The following is a 24,921-nucleotide window of genomic DNA, read 5'->3' as shown; positions in this document are numbered from 1 at the left end:
ATCATGGCACAAACAAAGGAGATTTCTGAGGACCTCAGAAAAAGCATTGTTGATGCTCATCAGGCTGGAAAAGGTTACAAAACCATCTCTAAAGAGTTTGGACTCCACCAATCCACAGTCAGACAGACTGTGTACAAATGGAGGAAATTCAAGACCACTGTTACCCTCCCCAGGAGTGGTCGACCAACAAAGATCACTCCAAGAGTAAGGCATGTAATAGTCGGCGAGGTCACAAAGGACCCCAGGGTAACTTCTAAGCAACTGAAGGCCTCTCTCACATTGGCTAATGTTAATGTTCATGAGTCCACCATCAGGAGAACACTGAACAACAATGGTGTGCATGGCAGGGTTGCAAGGAGAAAGCCACTGCTCTCCAAAAAGAACATTGCTGCTCATCTGCAGTTTGCTAAAGATCACGTGGACAAGCCAGAAGGCTATTGGAAAAATGTTTTGTGGACGGATGAGGCCAAAATAGAACTTTTTGGTTTAAATGAGAAGCATTATGTTTGGAGAAAGGAAAATGCTGCATTCCAGCATAAGAACCTTATCCCATCTGTGAAACATGGTGGTGGTAGTATCATGGTTTGGGCCTGTTTTGCTGCATCTGGGCCAGGATGACTTGCCATCATTGATGGAACAATGAATTCTGAATTATAGCAGTGAATTCTAAAGGAAAATGTCAGGATATCTGTCCATGAACTGAATCTCAAGAGAAGGTGGGTCATGAAGCAAGACAACGACCCTAAGCACACAAGTCGTTCTTCCAAAGAATGATTAAAGAAGAATAAAGTTAATGTTTTGGAATGGCCAAGTCAAAGTCCTGACCTTAATCCAATCGAAATGTTGTGGAAGGACCTGAAGCGAGCAGTTCATGTGAGGAAACCCACCAGCATCCCAGAGCTGAAGCTGTTCTGTATGGAGGAATGGGCTAAAGTTCCTCCAAGGTGTGCAGGACTGATCAACAGTTACCGGAAACATTTAGTTGCAGTTATTGCTGCACAAGGGGGTCACACCAGATACTGAAAGCAAAGGTTCACATACTTTTGCCACTCACAGATATGTAATATTGGATCATTTTCCTCAATAAATAAATGACCAAGTATAATATTTTTATCTCATTTGTTTAACTGGGTTCTCTTTATCTACTTTTAGGACTTGTGTGAAAATCTGATGATGTTTTAGGTCATATTTGTGCAGAAATATAGAAAATTCTAAAGGGTTCACAAACTTTCAAGCACTACGGTATATCAGCCCAAATGGAGACAAATCTAGGTGGGTGTGTCACTCTGGGAAATCACCTGACATTGCTGTCACTGATAGGCTGCATGAATGTACAATCTGGGCAAGAAAGAAATCAGTCCCAGCCTCACTTTTCAATTCTTCATCATTGTTTTTCTTACCACTGTTGGTGTTGCTCTTGCCCCCAGTTCTATCCATCCATTATCTATAGCTGCTTATCCTGTACAGGGTCACGAGCAAGCTGGAGCCTATGCCGGCTGACTATGGGTGAGAGGCGGGGTACACCTTGGACAAGTCGCCAGGTCATCGCAGAGCTGACACATCAAGACAAACAACCATTCACACTCACATTCACACCTACGGTCAATTTAGAGCCACCAATTAGCCTATTCTGCATGTCTTTGGACTGTGGGGGAAACAGGAGCACCCGGAGGAAACCCACGCAGATACGGGGAGAACATGCAAACTCCACACAGAAAGCCCCTTGTTGGCTGCTGGGCTCGAACCCAGGACCTTCTTGCTGTCAGGCGACAGTGCTAACTACTACGCCACCGTGCCGCCCCCCCAGTTCTACAAAAGTCCAAACTAATCAGACTTAAGACAACATCAGATAATCTGATATTTTATATTGTATTATATTGATGTTTTTTGTTTAATTGTTGAAAGACAAATGGAATTAGCCCTGCAAACACATTTACATCAACCACACCCATCTCAAGTATTATAAGTGATAATAAGCATTATAAGTTCTATGTACAGTGCTCAGTGTAAATGAGTCCACCCCCTTTGAAAAGTAACATTTTAAACAATATCTCAATGAACACAAACAATTTCCAAAATGTTGAAAAGACAAAGTTTAATATAACATCTGTTTAACTTATAACGTGAAAGTAAGGTTAATAATATAAACTTAGATTACACATTTTTCAGTTTTACTCAAATTAGGGTGGTGCAAAAATGAGTACACCCCACAACAAAAACTACTACATCTAGTACTTTGTATGGCCTCCATGATTTTTAATGACAGCACCAAGTCTTCTAGGCATGGAATGAACAAGTTGGCGACATTTTGCAACATCACTCTTTTTCCATTCTTCAACAATGACCTCTTTTAGTGACTGGATGCTGGATGGAGAGTGATGCTCAACTTGTCTCTTCAGAATTCTCCATACAGTAGGTGTTCAACTGGGTTCAGATCAGGAGACATACTTGGCCACTGAATCACTTTCACCCTGTTCTTCTTCAGAAATCCAACAGTGGCCTTAGATGTGTGTTTAGGATCATTGTCATGCTGGAAAAGTGCACGACAACCAAGGGCATGGAGTGATGGTACCATCTTCTCTTTCAGTATACAGCAATACGTCTGTGAATTCATAATGCCATCAATGAAATGCAGCTCCCCGACACCAGCAGCACTCATGCAGCCCCACATAAGGACACTGCCACCACCATGTTTCACTATAGGCACCATGCATTTTTCTTTGTATTCCTCACCTTTGCGACTCCATACAGTTTTGAAGCCATCAGTTCCAAAAACATTTATCTTGGTCTCATCACTCCAGAGTATAGAGTCCCAGTAGTCTTCATCTTTGTCAGCACGGGCCCTGGCAAACTCTAGGTGGGCTTTTTTGTGCCTGGGCTTTAGGAGAGGCTTCTTTCGTGGATGGCATCCATGCATGCCATTCCTCTGCAGTGTACGCCATATTGTGTCACGGGAAATAGTCACCCCAGTTTGGCTTTCTACTTCTTTAGATAACTGCAGTGAACTTGCATGCCAATTTTCTTCAACCCTTCTCATCAGAAGACGCTCCTGTCGAGGTGTTAACTGCCGGGACGACCTGGACGTCTCTGTGAGATGGTTGCAGTTCCAGCTTTCTTAAATTTTTGTACCACTTTTGCAACAGTATTCTGACCTATAACTAAAGCTTTGCTGATCTTCTTGTAGCCTTCACCTTTGTGGTGCAAAGAAATTATTTTCATCTCATTATCTCTAGCCGCTTTATCCTTCTACAGGGTCGCAGGCAAGCTGGAGCCTATCCCAGCTGACTACGGGCGAAAGGCGGGGTACACCCTGGACAAGTTGCCAGGTCATCACAGGGCTGACACATAGACACAGACAACCAATCACACTCACATTCACACCTACGGTCAATTTAGAGTCACCAGTTAACCTAACCTGCATGTCTTTGGACTGTGGGGGAAACCGGAGCACCCGGAGGAAACCCATGCAGACACGGGGAGAACATGCAAACTCCGCACAGAAAGGCCCTCACCGGCCACGGGGCTCGAACCCGGACCTTCTTGCTGTGAGGCGACAACGCTAACCACTACACCACTGTGCCGCCCAGAAATTATTTTTTTGGGGGAATTCTGAAGAGACAAGTTGAGCATCACTCTCCATCCAGCATCCAGTCACTAAAAGTCAAGTCAAGTTTATTTGTATAGCGCTTTTAACAATAAACATTGTCGCAAAGCAGCTTTACAGAATTTGAATGACTTAAAATATGAGCTAATTTTATCCCTAATCTATCTTCAATGAGCACGCTTGTGGTGACAGTGGCAAGGAAGAACTCCCTCAGACGACATGAGGAAGAAACCTCGAGAGGAACCAGACTCAAAAGGGAACTCATCCCCATCTGGGCAACAACAGACAACATGACTATAACATTAACAGTCCTAACAAAGTCAGCTTCGTTGATGCTATAAACCCCCCACCGACGGAAACCCGAGCACAAAACCGTTCATGACAACCGTAGTCCCAAAGTCAGCAAGTCAACTGCAGTCCTAAAGTCAGCAAGTCAACTGCAGTCCCCAGCCACAAAAGCACCACTGCAAGAGTCCAGAGCGTCCTCCAGGTGCGACCCCCAACTGCCCACATGGGGCCACCTTCCACAGGAGCGATGCGATGAGACTCCAACCAGACACAGAGCACCAGGATGGATCAGGCAGGTCCGAGGAGCAGAAGAGGTCAGCATCTCGATCCCAGGACCAACATGTAACTCAGAGGGACAGATTTGGGGGAGAGGAGAAGAGAGAGAAAACACAGGTTGTTAGGTATGCCCAATGTCACCTGAATAAGTAGGAACAGTATACATATTGCACTGAGTACAAGCAGGGACTCCGGCAACTAACTATGACAGCATAACTAAAAGGGGAGAGCCAGAAGGTAACACAGGCATGAGGGAGCCCCGGGACATAAAGCAGCAGCCACTACACTGTTAACAAACTTGAGTGAGCAAGCGAGTGGGGACTGGCAGCATCCATACCAGTACATCCCAGTTTACCAAAACACTCTATGTCTGAGGACCCTCCAGGTCTACACCTTTACCTCATAAACACCGTTAACAAAAGGCTTGACTAAACAGATATGTTTTCAGCCTAGACTTAAACACTGAGACTGTGTCTGATTCCCGAACACTACTTGGAAGGCTGTTCCATAACTGTGGGGCTTTGTAAGAAAAGGCTCTGCCCCCTGATGTAGTCTTCACTATGCAAGGTACCAGCAGATAGCCTGCACCTTTTGATCTAAGTAGGCGTGACGGGTCATAGAAGAGCAGAAGTTCACTCAGGTACTGTGGTACGAGACCATTCAGTGCTTTAAAGGTCAATCGTAGTATTTTATAATCAATACGAAATTTGATTGGGAGCCAATGCAGTGTGGATAAGACAGGGGTGATGTGGTCATATTTTCTAGTTCTAGTCAGGACTCTTGCTGCTGCATTTTGAAGTAACTGGAGCTTGTTTATGCACTTATTGGAACATCCAGACAGTAAGGCATTACAATAATCCAACCTGGAGGTAACGAAAGCATGAAAGTTTTTCCACGTCATGTAGTAACATTAAATTTCTTATCTTAGCAATATTTCTGAGATGAAAGAAAGCTATCCGGTTATCAATGTGAGTTTCGAATGAAAGACTGGGGTCAATAATCACCCCCGAGGTCTTTTACTGCTGCACATCAAGAAACAGAAAGGCCATCCAGAGTTACTGTGGAATCAGAAAACTTACTTCTAGCTGCATGTGGTCCTAGTACAAGTACGTCAGTCTTGTCAGAGTTAAGCAGAAGGAAGTTAATAAGCATCCAGTGTCTAATGTCCTTCACACATTCCTCAATTCTATTAAGCGGGTGTCTCTCATCAGGTTTTGCAGAAACATACAACTGTGTGTCATCAGCATAACAGTGGAAACTAATACAATGTTTACGAATAATATCACCCAGAGGTAATATATATAAAGAAAAAAAGCAGTGGACCCAAGACAGAACCTTGTGGAACACCAAGCTTTACCTCAGTATGTCTAGAAATATCACCATTTTTATCAACATACTGATAGCAATCAGTTAAATAAGACCTGAGCCAGGAGAGGGCCATTCCCTTAACTCCCACAACATTTTCTAGTCTATCCAGAAGAATGGAATGATCAGTGCTATCAAATGCTGCACTAAGGTCAAGCAACACAAGCAGCGAGACACAGCCCTGATCAGACGCCAACAGTAGGTAATTTACTATTTTAACCAAAGCTGTCTCTGTGCTATGATGAGGTCTAAATCCTGACTGATACATTTCATGGATGTTATTCCTATGTAAATATGAGCATAACTGCTGTGCCACAGCTTTTTCAAGGATCTTGGAGATAAAGCTTTGATATTGGCCGATAATTGGACAGCTGACAGGGATCAAGGTCAGGTTTTTTAATCAGGGGTTTGATGACTGCTAGTTTAAAGGATTTGGGTACATAGCCAATCGTAAGAGAAGAATTTATTATTTTTAGAAGCGGTTCAATTACTTCAGGTATTATCTGTTTGAATAGACGTGTAGGTAAGGGATCTAGTACGCAAGTTGAGGCTTTTGATGCCGAGATTAATGAAAGTAATTCAATTTCTCTTAGGGGAGTAAAACATTCTAATTGATGATCTCATCTCATCTCATTATCTCTAGCCGCTTTATCCTTCTACAGGGTCGCAGGCAAGCTGGAGCCTATCCCAGCTGACTACAGGCGAAAGGCGGGGTACACCCTGGACAAGTCGCCAGGTCATCACAGGGCTGACACATAGACACAGACAACCATTCACACCTACGGTCAATTTAGAGTCACCAGTTAACCTAACCTGCATGTCTTTGGACTGTGGGGGAAACCGGAGCACCCGGAGGAAACCCACGCGGAGAACATGCAAACTCCGCACAGAAAGGCCCTCGCCGGCCCCGGGGCTCAAACCCAGGACCTTCTTGCTGTGAGGTGACAGCGCTAACCACTACACCACCGTGCCGCCTAATTGATGATCTGATACAGTTGTATTGTTAACTACAGGGTCACTTACATTGTCTGACCTTAAATTAGTAGTTTGAATTTTTTGTCGGATATTCTCATTGTTGAAGAATGGAAAAAGATTGATGTTGCAAAATGTCGCCAACTTGTTCATTCCATGCCTAGAAGACTTGGTGCTGTCATTAAAAATCATGGAGGCCATACAAAGTACTAGATGTAGTAGTTTTTGTTGTGGGGTGTACTCATTTTTGCACCACCCTAATTTGAGTAAAACTGAAAAATGTGTAATCTAAGTTTATATTATTAACCTTACTTTCACGTTATAAGTTAAACAGATGTTATATTAAACTTTGTCTTTTCAACATTTTGGAAATTGTTTGTGTTCATTGAGATATTGTTTAAAATGTTACTTTTCAAAGGGGGTGTACTCATTTACACTGAGCACTGTATATCCAGCCAATAAAAAAAACAGCCAATATTATTATTATTATGGCGGCACGGTGGTGTAGTGGTTAGCGCTGTCGCCTCACAGCAAGAAGGTCCGGGTTCGAGCCCCGTGGCAGGCGAGGGCCTTTCTGTGCGGAGTTTGCATGTTCTCCGCGTGGGTTTCCTCCAGGTGCTCCAGTTTCCCCCACAGTCCAAAGACATGCAGGTTAGGTTAACTGGTGACTCTGAATTGACCGTAGATGTGAGTGTGAATGGTTGTCTATGTGTCAGCCCCGTGATGACCTGGCGACTTGTCCAGGGTGTACCCCGCTTTTCGCCCGTAGTCAGCTGGGATAGGCTCCAGCTTGCCTGCGACCCTGTAGAACAGGATAAAGCGGCTACAGATAATGAGATGAGATATTATTATTATGCATACACACTCTTCATATCAGCATTCTCAAAGGCCAATGCTAGCTTACATGCTAACTCAGCGCTGTTAGCGTGGTAGTCCAGTTATCTTCCAGCTGGTGTAGCAGTAGCATTAGTGAAGGCCAATGCTAGCTTACCCGTGACTCAGTGCTGTTAGTGCAGCAGTCCAGTTACCTTCCAGCCAGTATCGTGTTAGTAAAGGCCAATACTAGCGCAGTCAAACTGAATATTATTATTATTATTTTCCCTGTGTAATTTACTTAGTTACTTTTAAAATCAACATCGACAGCTACACACAACAGAGCAACCTGGCCGCCAAAATTCTCTCAAAATCTTCCGCTTTTAACGAAGCAAACATCGTGGACATGTTTGTTTACAAACTGTCACAGTCACTCACTAGTGCAGAAGTTTTACATCTCCGATGTGTCTCATTTTCAGTTTTTTTCAGTCCATTGGTATGTTTTTCTCTTGTAAATATGCATGAAGAATATATAATGAAGTTTTGGTAGCCTTTCAGGTGTTCAACACGTCTTCAGTTTCAGTTTTCGGTTTATGTATTTAGTGCTAATCCTTGTGGTAGCACTGGATTAGCCTTGTCTTCTCTCTTTCCTGGCGGACAAAGAAATGATTGTGTGCATGTGCAGCAGAAAAGTTTTGTCACTGGATCTTCGCATGAGCTCTGACATGTGTGATGTTGTGTTGTCTTGACAATGTGCAATATTATAACAGTATTGCCTGCTCATTCTACATTGGGAAGAGTGACATAATACATGGAAGATAAGCGATATGATAACAATATTGCATGCTATCAGTAAACCCGCTAGAAGGGAATAGAACACATTTTTATTCCATTGAAAAAGTGTCCTGTGTGTATAATAATTCCTGATATGTCATTCCCAGTGTTTTCCTGCTGACTAGACACTGTCAAAATGGTGAACCGGTTCAAAATTAAAATTCTTTTAATTAACTTGCATATTTTTTGTGTGGATGTGTCCATATAATATAAAGAACATTACACAGTGGCGTGAAGATATGAAGTTTACTTTTCTCATGTTGAAAAATATATCATGAATGAGCGAAGCAAACATTCACCACTTGAAGATAAACTTCATATCTTTGAGCCATTGTGTAATATCCTTTATATACAGTACATAAAAAAAAAATCCTGGATAATATATTAAGAGTTTTAGATCAGAGATAGATGCTGCTAGAAGCATATACCTGAATATCATCAGCATAACATCGAAATCTGACCATGGTTATGAATAATGTTTACCGATGGTTTACCTGTGCATTAAAGACAAGCAGACCAAGAACTGATCTCTGGGGGAACACCATGAGTGATGGGACAATGATTCATTCATTGTGTTTATCTCTGGTGATAACTTGTCACGTGATCCATTCAGGTCTATACCAACAATATCAACAAAGAAGAGAAAAGAAGTACTATATGTCATGATTTAGTGTATCACATGCAGAATAGAACTGTGGTTAAGGATGAGAAGAATTTAAAAAGCACCAGCATCCAAAAAAGGAAAAGCTGGATAAACTGAAGAATGAGTACAAAAGTACAACATTTATTTGACTATATGTGTAGGTGAAGAAGGCTGACATTTCCACAAAGCAGAAAAACTCCCTGAGATGACATGTGGAAGAAAGTTTGAGAGGAACCAGACTCAAAAGCAGAGGAACTCATCCTCTACTTAGTGACGCCGGATAGTGGGATTATAATTCACTCCTGTTATAAAATTATATACTATAAAGATACAGTCAGACAGGACTGAGCGTGTTGAAAGGATGTTCAGCATGAGCAGGTTGTGAATACGGATCCTGGGATGAGTACAGAAGAGTGTTTATGATTACAGAAGCAGTTCTTATGTGTTTTTTGACTTGGTCTTGAGGCACGTTGCACCAACAAGAATATAAATACACAGAGTTCAGGCCTGATCACTGACTTGTTCATCCATCCATTATCTGTAGCCACTTATCCTGTGCAGGGTCACGGGCAAGCTGGAGCCTATCCCAGCTGACTATGGGAGAGAGGCGGGATACACCCTGGACAAGTCATCAGATCATCGCAGGCTGACACACAGACAAACAACCATTCACACACTTTCACATTCACACCTACGGTCAATTTAGAGCCACCATTTAACCTAACCTGTATGTCTTTGGACTGTGGGGGAAACCAGAGCACCCGGAGGAAACCCATGCAGACAACATGTAAACTCCACACAGAAAGGCTCCTGTCAGCCATTGGGCTCGAACCCAGAACCTTCTTACTGTGAGGCGACAGTGCTAACCACTACACCACCATGCCGCCGAATTTAAATTCACTTAATTTCAAATATGACTGAACAAAACGCCGGTTAAAACTTTAACCTCTGATTAAACTGAGTACATTTTTGCCTGTTCACCATGATGGACTAAAAAAGTAAACAGAAACTGTGTTACGCTTCAGAGGAATCATTACTGATACTTATACCTTCATGTTTTAAGGTAACTAAAGTTTAAAAAAAAAAATCCATTCCTCCCAATAAATCTAATGCATCCATGTCACGGTTTAAAAAAAATGGAAATTAAAGGAGAACTGAAGTCATTTTTAAACTTGCTTTATCTCTTAATTAATGTGTTATTCAATTACATTTTCAGTTTTAGTAACCTTATATCGTGACTCGTATTGGCAACTAATTGCAATTAAATATTATACTTATAGGCCTATTCGGTTTTTAGCCAATTTCGTTCGTTTGGTCCACGGCAGGCGTCGCTTATCCGCGCGATCTCCATGAGACTTGTGCGAGACTTCGAAACGTGAAGCGTCAGCCAGGTGTCAGTGCCACCATTTTGAAAACTGTTTTCCAAACGAAATATTGCACAAAAACGAGTTTAAATGACGATTACTGCCTACTTTTTTCAAACTTTCCTGATTGCTATCAAAACAAACAAAACTTCCGGCTTGATTACATCAGCATTCGAAAGAGGGCACGCACGTCTTTTGACAACGTTGGCAGATGTTGGTCGCTTTGATTTCCGCTGTACGTTTTATTTCCGTCCTACGATGCCTCGCACAGGTCTCAACGAATCTCGTTTACGGCCATTGCTTTGACATATGGACCGATACAGACAGTGGCGGAACAACTGCACACAAGGCCCCGGGGCAAAACACCAAGCGGGGGCCCCCCCACATGGCCAAATTGCAAACAAACAAATTAGAAGGCTTGCGGCATATAAGCCTACTCAGGCTATATCTAACAAAAAGCAGTTTTTAAGAACGTAGCCTTTGGACCTAGCCATGGCGAAACTGCAAACAAACAGAAGGCCTGCGGCATATAATCAGGCTATATTAGAACAGAACTTGCTTAAAGTTTTTTTTTATTATTATTATTATTTTATTTATAATTTTTTTATAGGCCTACATAGCCTATATTTTCCATTCGTTTTTTTTTATTATGTTCCAAATAGACACTACACAACAACAACAAAAAAAAAATCCAGCAATCATGAATGATACACTCTCATTGTGTAAGCACGTCTTCAACTACAAAGCCGACACGGAAACCTGCGTTCGTCATTAAAAAGGCATTCGACGACTATTTGAGGGATGTTAAGCGCTCTTGCTCGCTCATTCTCAATTGATAAAATGGCCAATCCACAGAGTCTCTCTTGACCCATTGCACTCCTGAGATAATTTTTTTTATCAATTTTAATTTGGAGAAAGAGCGCTCTGCTGTTGCGACTGAGACAGGGAGAGTGAGAAAAAGCAAGAAGGCCATGCACACCTCACTAAATGTAGAAGTTACTGCTGGATGATCTACTACCAGCAACCTGGCCAGGCTAAGCACAGATGCGTGTCTTGCTATCTGCTCCTTGATGACACTAGTTGACCAGGAAAGCTGGAGTCAATATCCCGACTATAGTGATCATACAGTCGACGGGCCACTTCGTATAGCTCCTCGTCCTTGGCATGCTGGAGCGTATTTGGATGAATAGCCTCAAACAAATGAGCAGTCTGATTTAAACTGACAAACCTTTGTGACAGCTGCTGAATGATTACATCAAGGCATGCATAGAACACGTTCACCCGAAAATAATGTTCTGCATCGGAAAGCCGACTGTCTTCGCTAAGGTGATTGAAGTGGCGCTTCACTTTTTTCAACCTGGTGGCTACAAATTGCGTTTGACTGCCCCATTTCACAGCCAATGCCAGAGTGGAAGCCTTTGCCTCATCAAACTGCTCCCTGCACTCCTGTAGAGTTCGTACAGCATTCTGCAATAATGCAGACGCTTTGAGGAGATCAGTGGTCTTCTCCTGCAGTAACTTTGAGATGGCATTAGTGCACTCCAAAATCTTTGTCTGAAGGCTGATTAAAAATATGAACTGAAATTTAGTAATGGCCTTTTTAAGTGCATCTGCCTCATCTCGTTCATTCATTTTCTCGCTTGTAAGTGAGAGCTTTAATGACGTCTCCATATCTGTACTTTAACGTAGCGGGAGGACCAGCGGGTTGGGCAGAGGCGTTTCAAGGTTATGTCCCTGCTCTCTGGGCTCAATAAGTCACCAAGTAATGGCCATCTCTTAACACTGTTGGCAACCACATCATAAAACTGTCTAATCTCTGGGATAGTTTTGACAGAATCATTCAGTACCAAATTCAGACAATGAGCCACACAGTGCACGTACAAAGCAAGGGGCTCCCGCTCCGCTATTCTTGCTTGAACACCAGAATAAATTCCACTCATGTTCGCTGTGCCGTCATAACCCTGTCCACGGCATCTGGAGAGATCTAAGCCATTCCCTTCAATGCAGCTAATAAGTCGGCCCTCCAGTTCAGAAACGGATGTGTTCACAGTTATCTCGAATCCAAGAAAAGCCTTAACTATCCTGATTTCACAGAGTTTTTTTAATTTAATTTTTTTAACCATGATAAGAATGTGTAGCAAAAATGAGAGATATATAGGCCAACTAGTCTGTAATCATGTGAAAACTTGTAGGTTTCAAGGAATTTCCAATGAAATCGCGTAAGGCACATTTATTGGGAGGGCCTGAATGTCAAAGGGTGGGGCCCTGTATGGCTAGGGGGAGGGCCCAAGGCCCAGGGGCAATGGCCCCGCCCATCCCCCTTTAGTTCCGCCCCTGATTACAGACCATATTTCAAACACTCATAACTTGCTACAGCAGTGACAAAATGGCTATCAAAAATGCATTCCTAGATTTAATAAAATGAGAGAAATATAATTTTGATAATAAAAAAAAATTGCCTTCCATTCTCCTTTAATCCCCAACTGAGGTGTAAACTACTGTAATGGAGTTTATCAAGCATTGCCGCGTCACAGCTGCAGGGTCCCTGGTTCAATCCTGAGCTTGGGTTTCTCTTTGTGTGATGTTTCACATGCTCTCCCCATGCCTGTGTGGGCTTCCTTCAGGTTCTCCAGTGTCCCAAAAACATCCCAAGAGGTGACTCAACTATGCTAAATTGCCCTTAGTGAATAATACAGTGGGTCAAAAAAGTATTTAGTCAGCCACCAATTGTGCAAGTTCTCCCACTTAAAAAGATGAGAGAGGCCTGTAATTTTCATCATAGGTACACTTCAACTATGAGAGACAGAATGGGGGGAAAGAATCCAGGAAATCACATTGTAGGATTTTAATGAATTAATTGGTAAATTCCTTGGTAAAATAAGTATTTGGTCACCTACAAACAAGCAAGATTTCTGGCTCTCACAGACCTGTAACTTCTTCTTTAAGAGGCTCCTCTGTCCTCCACTCATTACCTGTATTAATGGCACCTGTTTGAACTCGTTATCAGTATAAAAGACACCTGTCCACAACCTCAAACAGTCACACTCCAAACTCCACTATGGCCAAGACCAAAGAGCTGTCAAAGGACACCAGAAACAAAATTGTAGACCTGCACCAGGCTGGGAAGACTGAATCTGCAATAGGTAAGCAACTTGGTGTGAAGAAATCAACTGTGGGAGCAATTATTAGAAAATGGAAGACATACAAGACCACAGATAATCTCCCTCGATCTGGGGCTCCACGCAAGATCTCACCCCGTGGGGTCAAAATGATCACAAGAACGGTGAGCAAAAATCCCAGAACCACACGGGGGGACCTAGTGAATGACCTGCAGAGAGCTGGGACCAAAGTAACAAAGGCTACCATCAGTAACACACTACGCCACCAGGGACTCAAATCCTGCAGTGCCAGACGTGTCCCCCTGCTTAAGCCAGTACATGTCCAGGCCTGTCTGAAGTTTGCTAGAGAGCATTTGGATGATCCAGAAGAGGATTGGGAGAATGTCATATGGTCAGATGAAACCAAAATAGAACTTTTTGGTAAAAACTCAACTTGTCGTGTTTGGAGGAGAAAGAATGCTGAGTTGCATCCAAAGAACACCATACCTACTGTGAAGCATGGGGGTGGAAACGTCATGCTTTGGGGCTGTTTTTCTGCAAAGGGACCAGGACGACTGATCCGTGTAAAGGAAAGAATGAACGGGGCCATGTATCGTGAGATTTGGAGTGAAAACCTCCTTCCATCAGCAAGGACATTGAAGATGAAACATGGCTGGGTCTTTTAGCATGACAATGATCCCAAACACACCGCCCAGGCAACGAAGGAGTGGCTTCGTAAGAAGCATTTCAAGGTCCTGGAGTGGCCTAGCCAGTCTCCAGGTCTCAACCCCATAGAAAATCTTTGGAGGGAGTTGAAAGTCCGTGTTGCCCAGCGACAGCCCCAAAACATCACTGCTCTAGAGGAGATCTGCATGGAGGAATGGGCCAAAATACCAGCAACAATGTGTGAAAACCTTGTGAAGACTTACAGAAAATTTTTGACCTCTGTCATTGCCAACAAAGGGTATATAACAATGTATTGAGATGAACTTTTGTTATTGACCAAATACTTATTTTCCACCATAATTTGCAAATAAATTCTTTAAAAATCAGACAATGTGATTTTCTGGATTTTTTTTCTCATTTTGTCTCTCATAGTTGAAGTGTACCTATGATGAAAATTACAGGCCTCTCTCATCTTTTTAAGTGGGAGAACTTGCACAATTGGTGACTGACTAAATACTTTTTTGCCCCACTGTATGTACATACAGTGTGTGCATGAGTGTGTGGAGCCCTACAATGGACTTGCACCCTATACAGGGTGCATTTCCACCTCACACCCAGTATTCCCATTATATGCTCCAGATCCACTATCAACGTCAAAGTCCCGCTCATGCCAGAATCTGGTCTCCCCAGGCAGTCTCCTGTCCCAGTATTAACCAGCTCTTTGAGGCATATAGGTGTGGCGCCGATCTCTGTTTAGATAGCCCTCGTCCTCTCGCTGCGGGGGGCTAGCTTATGCTTTTTATGCTGGCCTTTGGTATGACCTGACTGCTAGTAGAACTCGCAATCTCCCAATCAAGAGGCGGACACACTAACCACTAGGCCAGCTCGCGGTCTCCAGATCCACTATGACCAGGATTAAATAACCAGTGCTTACTGGAAAGGAAGAAATGAATTCAATAGCTACAATCCTGATTATGTTAAAGCTAGACGGCCTTTCGATTTCATAAAATCAGTGAAATTTAGTTCCTTCGGAAATTTGGTCATTGTGAGAGATGTTTATTTCTGTAATATCTCACAAAATATTAGGCCATTCTGTGGCTGGGAAGTTATTTCATTTGAAGGGATTAAAGCAAATAATGTGCATGAAATCACTCGCTTTGTGCAGTCAAGCAGACAGAGGAAGTCCATGTGCGCATGCATAGGTTTACCTTCTTCTTCTTTATGGCAACTGGCATCCAGTTGTGGTAGTGTTGCATTACTACCATCTACAGGTTTACCTTTGACCGTGCACTGACGGTTCCATCATTCTGTCGCTAAACGAACAGCTGATCACACTGAGGTGCCTGCTGACCGCCGATATTTATTAGTTTGATATTTCCTGCATTTCCTTTCCTTCGTATATAACATTTCGTCTTTTCTTCTCGCTTTTCCGTTCCTGTAGTCAGTCTTTCACGTTTCATTCGCACACTCATGTCCTCCATTTTTCTCTCCTGTTTCAAATTTGTATCCCACAATGCCTTGCGCAAACAGGGAAAGCCCACCATGTCACGCATGACATAGTATCTTGAATTAGGTCATGGTGAAGCAAGAAAAAATAGCGGGGAATTTAGGGTCACGTGGCCTTAAATTCATTAATTGTTCTATTTTTTAAAAAAATAATAAAATTGGAAGTCTGCGATTCGAATTCAGTAGCTTTTGGTCCTCTAAGCAAAAATAACCAGGTGTCTGGGAAAATTCTTTTAATGACCTACACCTGAAAAATCTGAAAGGCGGTCTAGCTTTAAATGAAGGCAGAGGTGGACAGTAACGAAGTACATTTACTTGAGTACTGTACTTAAGTACACTTTTTGAGTATCTGTACTTTACTTGAGTATTATTTTTTTGGAAACTTCTGACTTTAACTTCACTACATTTGAAAGGCAAATATCATACTTTTCACTCCATGACATTGCTATCAAGGTCCTCGTTACTTGTTACTATGAAGCAGCTTTGAAAGTGGATGTTTTTTTCTTTTCTTTTCTAAAACGTGATTGGGTTTTTTTTCGCAGGTGACACTGAGACAGCCAATCAGTAATCACTAGGGTCACGTCTTGTCTGTAGACTGTATAAAATCAAGTTCAGTGATTTCTCCGCAGCATTATTTAACACGATCAGTTGATGGCAGAATGGAAGGAGGCGGTTCTTCTGGAGAACGCACGCACTCATGGCTATAGCTAGAACCCATGTTTCAGTTTTCTGAAAGGATTAAATATTTGTTTTGTTTTAAATGTTTACTTTGTTTGCCAAAAATGAACCACATCACAGCCTACAAAAACTCACCATCCAACCTGCGGAAGCATATTGAGGGATATAAGCGTTTTATTCCAAGAGAAAGCTTGCAACGAAGTTGTCTGTGCTTTTAGAGCGAGCGATAACATTACAATAGCTATGCAGTCTGGTTAGTCAAATGACTTAATATGGATTTGCCCATCAAGTTGCCGTAGCCTTGTCCACGGCTAACGTTAACACATAGCTAGTTAACTTGGACGCTGTTAGTTAGCATGTAAAAACGGAGTTACGCTAACATCAATAACGTTAACTTATCTGAAGTCCTTTGAGAAATATGTTTTAGCATCTCATCTCATTATCTCTAGCCGCTTTATCCTGTTCTACAGGGTCGCAGGCAAGCTGGAGCCTATCCCAGCTGACTACGGGCGAAAGACAGGGTACACCCTGGACAAGTCGCCAGGTCATCACAGGGCTGACACATAGACACAGACAACCATTCACACTCACATTCACACCTACGCTCAATTTAGAGTCACCAGTTAACCTAACCTGCATGTCTTTGGACTGTGGGGGAAACCGGAGCACCCGGAGGAAACCCACGCGGACACGGGGAGAACATGCAAACTCCGCACAGAAAGGCCCTCACCGGCCACGGGGCTCGAACCCGGACCTTCTTGCTGTGAGGCGACAGCGCTAACCACTACACCACCGTGCTGCCCCATGTTTTAGCATCTCATCTCATCTCATCTCATTATCTCTAGCCGCATTATCCTTCTACAGGGTCGCAGGCAAGCTGGAGCCTATCCCAGCTGACTACGGGCGAAAGGCGGGGTACACCCTGGACAAGTCGCCAGGTCATCACAGGGCTGACACATAGACACAGACAACCATTCACACTCACATTCACACCTACGGTCAATTTAGAGTCACCAGTTAACCTAACCTGCATGTCTTTGGACTGTGGGGGAAACCGGAGCACCCGGAGGAAACCCATGCGGACACGGGGAGAACATGCAAACTCCGCACAGAAAGGCCCTCACCGGCCACGGGGCTCGAACCCGGACCTTCTTGCTGTGAGGCGACAGCGCTACACCACCGTGCTGCCCCATGTTTTAGCATAATCTTGCCAAATAAACAATGTAGAAATCTTTCTTTTCTATTAACGTTAGATACCCAATATGATTTTGAGTTTGAAAAGAATTTGCTAGCATGTCTGGTGGAGCGTCACTGACTAGCTAGCTTAACGTTAAACCACCATGATGGCACAGCATGCGTTCATTTTGTGAATTCACATTTCTGTCTTTGGTAACGGCATTAGGTTTTGTAAGCGTTGTGGCAATAATACAACGATGCGTTGACAGAAAATGTCCTTTTAATACTTAAGTATTTTTAAAAGCGAGTGCTTCAGGACTTTAACTTCTCATCTCATCTCATCTCATTATCTCTAGCCGCTTTATCCTTCTACAGGGTCGCAGGCAAGCTGGAGCCTATCCCAGCTGACTACGGGCGAAAGGCGGGGTACACCCTGGACAAGTCGCCAGGTCATCACAGGGCTGACACATAGACACAGACAACCATTCACACTCACATTCACACCTACGCTCAATTTAGAGCCACCAGTTAACCTAACCTGCATGTCTTTGGACTGTGGGGGAAACCGGAGCACCCGGAGGAAACCCACGCGGGGACTTTAACTTAAGTAAAAATTTGACTGGACAACTTTCACTTGTATCAGAGTCACATTTGACCAGTGGGATCTATAGTCTGACTTAAGTTTAAAGGTGAATAAACTGATCCACTTTAATTCAGAGTTAATTAACGGTCCTTGTTTCTGGACACGGACACCAGTTTATCTTGAAATTGTGAGTGTGGCGCCATCTTGTGGATAACCCAAACAGCACGTTTTAATTAATTTAACAATCAGGGCGTGGTTTGACCCACTTGATAAGCGAAGGCGTGGTTTCGACCGGGTTTATAAGTTGGGGCGTGGCTTTCGGTTGGTCTAAAAGAAGGGGCGTGGCTTTCACTGACTTTATCAACAGGGGCGTGGCTTGCTTGTAGTGGCGCATCATTCTGCCTGCAGTTTTGAGCGGAACCTGTTGGCATTGTATTTGAGCTGCTTGTATTTTTGCGCGCTTTAAGAGGGATTTACGGTTGTTTTCAGGTTATATGAAGGGACAAGTGGAGTGAGAGTTCAGGAGAAACACCAAAAGAAAGACTCCATCTGTGTCAGGCTGGTGGGAATGAGATAAGGTGAGTTTTAAGGTGGGGTTGAAAAAAAAAAAGTTGCATATAATACGGGAAGCGGTTTATTTCACTAAGGGCGTTGAAATAAGACCTGAAAATTAACTTTGTTCTCTTTAAAATTGTTTTAAAATGTTTCTGTAACGTTAATTTGTACTTGAAGTCTAAACTGCTACTAATATTCAGGTTTGGGCATCGAACCAATGCACACTGGTAAAGGAGCCTTCTAGGCTCCTGCTGTTAACTGACTTGCAGGTGAAATATTTTCTCAAAGAAGCAAAATATTTCAGGTTTAACTTAAACACCCTTTTTTTCATAAGTAAAACCCCACACAGGTTGTAGAAGTGGACAGAAATGTCTTGCAGTAATATTGTGGGCCCCCCCAGGTGATCACGTGACCCACTACAATTACAATCATCTGGCCTTGAGCAGTCTAAGGGGTGGGGGGTTTGTTTTTTAGGTAGACCCTTGAAATCAGTCTGGGGTGCGTTTCCCAAAAGCATCGTAGCACAAATCATTAAATGGTAGTGCAAGCGTCATAATGAAATATTCTCTGTCCTAATTAAGATGCTCTTAGAACACCAAGAGGCTTTTGGGAAACCCACCATTGAGCCTTTGTTAAAGTTCTCATTGCTGAGTGTGTCATCTGACGTGTAATATTGTGGTGATTGAACACCAAATATATTGTGCAGCTCTTCCAGGTTGGTTGGTTGGTTGGTTGGTTGGTGATGGAGTGGAGAGAGCAGACGGTGGTCGGGTGTGAGGTGGCGTTCAGCGAGGCACAGCGATGGGTGGAGGTAAGGGAGTCCTCTTCTACCATGTTCTCTCACACATGCATGCGTGTGTTTTTTTTTTTTTTTTTTTTTAAGGTTTGCTCCATATTACGTTTACATCAGGGTGTCTGTGGCCATTCTGGAGATCAATACAAGAGTAAGTTTGAGATACTCAAAAATTAAAACTGACCCAGCAAACCGAACTGTTCTTGGCTGCTGTAATGGTGCTATGACTTGAACCTATAGTTTAAAAAAAAAATTATTAGCCTTCAAACAACAAAACCACTACAAATTTATAAGGCATACAAAAAAAGGAAGGTCCAAAAGCATAGGTGTGAATGAGTCCCACACAAGGCACCTTCCTATTAAAACCTTAATCTCAAAGGACTTGGGTGCAAAAAAAAAAAGTGAAATCTAGTGTTGCCAATGGCAACCACAATTACAAGAGGCTCCATGAGCAAGGCCTGTCACTATCAGAAACATTAACCCTTTCGTTGCCCTTGGACGAGAAATCTTTTACCGCTGTGCGTTATGACTGTAATTCATGTGCGCCACTGTGAAGTAAAAGTAATGTGCCATGTAAGGTACATAGGTGTTTGACAAGTAGTGTACGTCATAAGGCACAGCGGTAAGATTTCATGATGTACGTGACTTGTCCAAGGGCATTGAAGGGGTTGACCGATCCTCGTAGACATTAACAATTAGTAACAACGCTTTAGTTTGCATCCTTTACCAGGAAGAAAGAATATAAAGTACTACTCTCACTCACTTGCTAGTTTTCTCTCAGTATCCTGACCTCGAGTCATGATGGATCTGGAGCCTGTCCCAAAATCAGTGTGTGTGTGTCAGGAATTCTTCCTGGCCAGTCCATTGAGGGTACTATACACCCATTCATTCACATCCTTAAGGGCAAGTTATCTAATCCAGTCCACCTATTGGCATGATTTTGGGAGGCTGAGCGAAACCAGAGAACGAGCACAGAAACTCCACACAGACACATCCAAGCTCAGGATTATACTAGAGCCATTAGTACGGTATATATCTTGGTGTGTATGGATATATAGCACAAATAATTGGATTTTAAAGCTTTACTCTGAAACTAACCAAATGGACATTACGTACAGTTTCTGAGGTAAGATATAAAAGATGACGGTCCCACCTGTGCAACAAAAAAGTAGTTTGGTATCTTTTATTCCTGAACCCATAAATGCTGAGATATTTCTGACTATTTGAATAATTGGCTCGTCCCACTTTCCGACAGACTTCAATTCTGTTATTGTGATACTTCATGGACATGTCATATATGAAACCACAAACTGTTATATACTGGTTTACTTCTGTCCATCCAAAACGCCCTTTTTCTCAGCAGCTACAAATCGGTCACTTGGTACCAAACTTCAGCTTGGGGTTCTATACCGTGTGTACAGTTTTCAGGTCTGGAGCACATCAACTTCCTGTTTACCAACTGAATGCATTTATGAAACATAGTGTTGCTTTACAAAATTTTCCTAGCACTTTCTCAGCAACTACAAATCACAACTGTTTGATATTTGGTACTGAGCTTCAGCTTGGGGTTCTATACTGTGTACCGTTTTCAGGTCTGGAGCACATCAACTTCCTGTTTATCAACTGAATGTATTTATAAACATGGCATGGATTTACAAAATTTTTGTAGATTTCGTAAATGTATTCAGGTGATAAACAGGAAGTCGATGTGCGACAGACCTGAAAACGGTACACACGGTATAGAACCCCAAGCTGAAGCTCGGTACCAAATATCAAGCAGTTGTGATTTGTAGTTGCTGAGAGAGCATGGATTTACAAAGTTTTCCTTTCTCAGCAACTACAAATCACGACTGCTTGATATTTGGTACCAAGCTTCAGCTTGGGGTTCTGTACCGTGTATACCATTTTCAGGTCTGTTGCATGTCGACTTCCTGTTTACTGACTATGTATTTACGAAGTGTAGCATGGCTTTGCAAAATTTTCGTGCAGTAACACTCCTCAGCAACTACAAATCAAAACTACTCTTTACTTGTTTCAGGGTTAATTATTTGTTGAAGTCAACATTCATAACAAGCGTCCTATTCCTTCGGTTGCTTGCATTCTGATAAGTGAGAGCGGGGGGGATACGCAAGTGAGCAGTAGGCCACAGTTGATGTTAACAAATGACATGCGGTATTTTCTAATTCATTTATAGTTCTGTGTTGTGAGCAAGTTAGTTCTGGTTTTCAGCTGATCATATAACTGAGACGACAAAGTGTAAACGCTTCTATCCTGAAGACTTTCCTGTGGTGGAAAACCTACTGGCTGTTACAGAGCACTGATACTGGAGACTCCTTCCATAAATAAACATCTCCTTTCAGGAAACTTTTACATCAGTTATATATTCACTGTTAAGTAAAATTTATTTATATAGTGGTTTTCACAGACAAGTCACAGTGGATAAATGGATAGAGATGGGTGGGCAGGGCATTCTACAGTTTGGGGGCGACAACCTCAAAAACTCGGTTGGTTAAGTAACACTCCAGTATTAGTTTTAGATCGTATGCAGTGTTTGCAGGGTTATTGGATACTTTATAACTACCGTTAGTCATGAGTATCAGCTGACTGATGTACTGTAGAGCTGAATCATACATGCTTCAGTTTGGGTTTGTTTCTTATCTCCAGTGTCTGATCAGGTGCCCATGGTCGCGTAGGTTTTATGGTTTGATAGCTGTGCTGTAATGGTCACTTTGAATGAAGGAGGGACTGCAGTGCCTTCAGTGGGCTCTTTGTTTTCTCTGGAGTGAAACTCCACTGACCTGAAAGTAAACGTAAGGCTTTCTGAAATTTGTGCAGCTTTGTTTGTAATACTTTTCAACTAATAGGTTAGAGACCAGGGTGCCAGGGGTTTCCTAAAAAAACAAACACACACCGTATTGGGATTTTTATCCCCTGCCATGAAGTGCGCAGGGGGATATAGGAATGGAGTCTGTCCTTCTGTCTGTTTCAACCTGGACAAGTTCTCAGAAGCTACATCAATGGAACTTTGCGTGCTCATATTACTGAAAAAAGCTGGGTAGCATTTAATGAAGGTGTCCTAGCACTTAACAATGTTAAAGCACTGGGCTTAAGGTTGCAAGTGTTAAGAGGTTGTCTTAAAATGCTCGTGGTGGATAGTGATGTGGTGGGGTTTGGGAAAAAGTTGACTGGTGGAACCTTGGGTTAGTTTGTGCCCTCCAAGGTTTGGTTTTAAAGGAGAACCGACCGAAGGCAAATTTTTTTCCATAAATTCTCATTTTATTAAATATAGGAATGCGTTTTTTGATAGCTATTGTCACTGCTATAGCAAGTTGAGTGTTTTGAAATATGCTATGGAATATATCCGTCCATATGTCAAAGCAATGGCTGTAAATGAGGTTCAGAGACCTGTATGAGACATTGTGGGACAGAAGTAAAACGTACAGCGGAAATCAAAGCGGCCAACGTTGTCAAAAGACGTGTGCGCCCTCTTTCGAATGCTGATGTAATCAAGCTGGAAGTTTTGTTTTGGTAGCAATCAGGAAAGTTTGAAGAAAGTAGGCAGTAATCGTCATTTAAACTCAGTTTTGTGCAATATTTCATTTGGAAAACAGTTTTCAAAATGGCAGCGCTGACACTTGACGTTTTGAAGTCTTGCACAAGTCTCGTGAAGATGGCGCAGATAAGTGATGCCTGCCGTGGGACCAAATGAGCTAAATTCAACACGGCTAAAAACCAAATAAGCCGATAAGTATATTTAATTGCAGTTAGTTGCCGATACGAGTCACGATATAAGGTTACTAAAACCGAAAATGTAATTGAATAATGTGTTAAGAAATAAAGCGAGTTTAAAAATGACTTCAGTTCTCCTTTAAATGAAGTAATCTGAAATAAAATGTTAACTTCCACAAACCAAGGCTATGCCAAATGAAGAGAATGTGATGCACAGACAGATGCTGTATAATCGAACATGATTGACAATAGTGCATAGACGGTGAATACAAGATGCATAATGAACAAAGGGAAGAGGGAGACTTTTAAAGTGCAAAATGAATCCTTAAGTGATACAGTATCAGTGACTTGTAGTATATACTGTACCAGCTAAGTTTGTACACCCCTACTCATTCATAGGGTTGTCTGTATTTTGACTGACACTGCAGAACAATACTAGTCTGGTTAACACCAGACCATATCACAAGTGAAATATGGTCTGGAATCCGCCTATTGAATTTCTCGTAGGGGAGGTGTGGTTTACAATTGTCAACGGCTGTTTATTGGATGTTGCGAATGTCTATCATTTGGCGTATACGTAGCCCATGGCCAATCATGGCAGTTGTACCCGGTGACGTAGTTAGAGCGACGAAGAGGGGAAGAAAGACTAACGCCAAACGCTGTTCTTTTTTTAAAACAAACTTTCGCTCTAAACTATTCAGAACAGTGTCTAAAGCTTGATCGAAAGTTTGGTTCGTATCGCTCGCTGCCATGTTAAATGTGATCCGTAAACAGTCCCAAATAAACTACAAGCTTCCGTTTGTCGAGTAGTACGCGTCACCGTCTTTCCACCCCTCCCCACTCTCTGATTGGCTCCCTAACTCAGGCGAGCCATTAGACCATAGTTTCCATGCTGTCTTTTCAGATCGGAACGATTGTGCAAAGCAGCATGGGATTTCCCAGGCTAGAACAATACTAGTCTGGTTAACACCAGACCATATCACAAGTGAAATATGGTCTGGAATCCGCCTATTGAATTTCTCGTAGGGGAGGTGTGGTTTACGATTGTCAACGGCCGTTTATTGGACGTTGCAAATGTCTATCATTTGGCGTATACGTAGCCCATGGTCAATCATGGCAGTTGTACTCGGTGACGTAGTTAGAGCGATGAAGAAGAGAAGGAAATAGAAAGAGAAGGCAAAACAAAAATAGGAAAACAATGGCACCGAACGATTACTGCCGTTTGTGCAAGACAAATGAGAGAAGCTGGTTTGGTTAGTTTGGTTCGTATCGCTCGCCGCCATGTTAAATGTGATCCGTAAACGGTCCCAAATAAACTACAAGCTTCTGTTTGTCGAGTAGTACGCGTCACCGTCTTTCCACCCCTCCCCACTCTCTGATTGGCTCCCTAACTCAGGCGAGCCTTTAGACCATAGTTTCCATGCTGTCTCTTCAGATCGAAACGATTGTGCAAAGCAGCATGGGATTTCCCAGGCTAGAACAATACTGCAATGTCAGTCAAAATACAGGTGGTGTTGAGTCAGTTTCACATTTTGGATTCTTAAGTGGGCACTGTTTAACCCCCATCCTTTCCTCTACACCCCACACACACCTTCCCAGACTACAGGAATGAAAGACAAGAAATAAAGGGGAGAATTCAAACAGATAATCGAAATAAGAGCAATGACAGCAGGAAATAGAAACCAAAAACAGATTTTAAAAACAAAAAAAACCTTGTAGTACTTGTACAATGATCGTGAAGTATAATTTAAAAAAAAAAAGTGCATTGCTTTTAAAAAGAGCACAATATCTCTGATTTGCAGAAATGTTTGATATCTTGTAAAATTTGCAAGATAAGGAGAAAAGCCATCTTGTGGAGTTAGTACCAGTTGATGAAGCCTGTTGCAGGCACAGCAAATCAGATGTGTGTAAACTTTAAATTCCTGTGTAAATCCTGATAAAGTGAAGAAAAATCATGTCCTTTTTTCAATGCCTGCAC

General features: G+C 42.4%; 1 protein-coding gene across 4 annotated transcripts in view; it reads left to right on the top strand.

Annotated features, from left to right (window-relative positions):
• Positions 1-18,266: 18,266 nt before the first annotated feature.
• lmo7b (LIM domain 7b) overlaps positions 18,267-24,921 on the top strand; it is a 92,499-nt gene continuing 85,844 nt past the window's right edge. For all 4 annotated transcript variants that reach the window (XM_060899017.1, XM_060899019.1, XM_060899018.1 and 1 more), the window contains exons 1-2: positions 18,267-18,444; positions 19,128-19,232. In XM_060899017.1, the coding sequence (XP_060755000.1) occupies positions 19,164-19,232 (69 nt within the window). In that variant the 5' untranslated portion in view covers positions 18,267-18,444; positions 19,128-19,163. The remainder of the gene's footprint in view (positions 18,445-19,127; positions 19,233-24,921) is intronic.

This window comes from Neoarius graeffei, chromosome 18, assembly GCF_027579695.1.
Source record: "Neoarius graeffei isolate fNeoGra1 chromosome 18, fNeoGra1.pri, whole genome shotgun sequence".
Classification (NCBI taxonomy): domain Eukaryota; kingdom Metazoa; phylum Chordata; class Actinopteri; order Siluriformes; family Ariidae; genus Neoarius; species Neoarius graeffei.
This window is presented reverse-complemented; position numbering and strand designations above follow the sequence as displayed.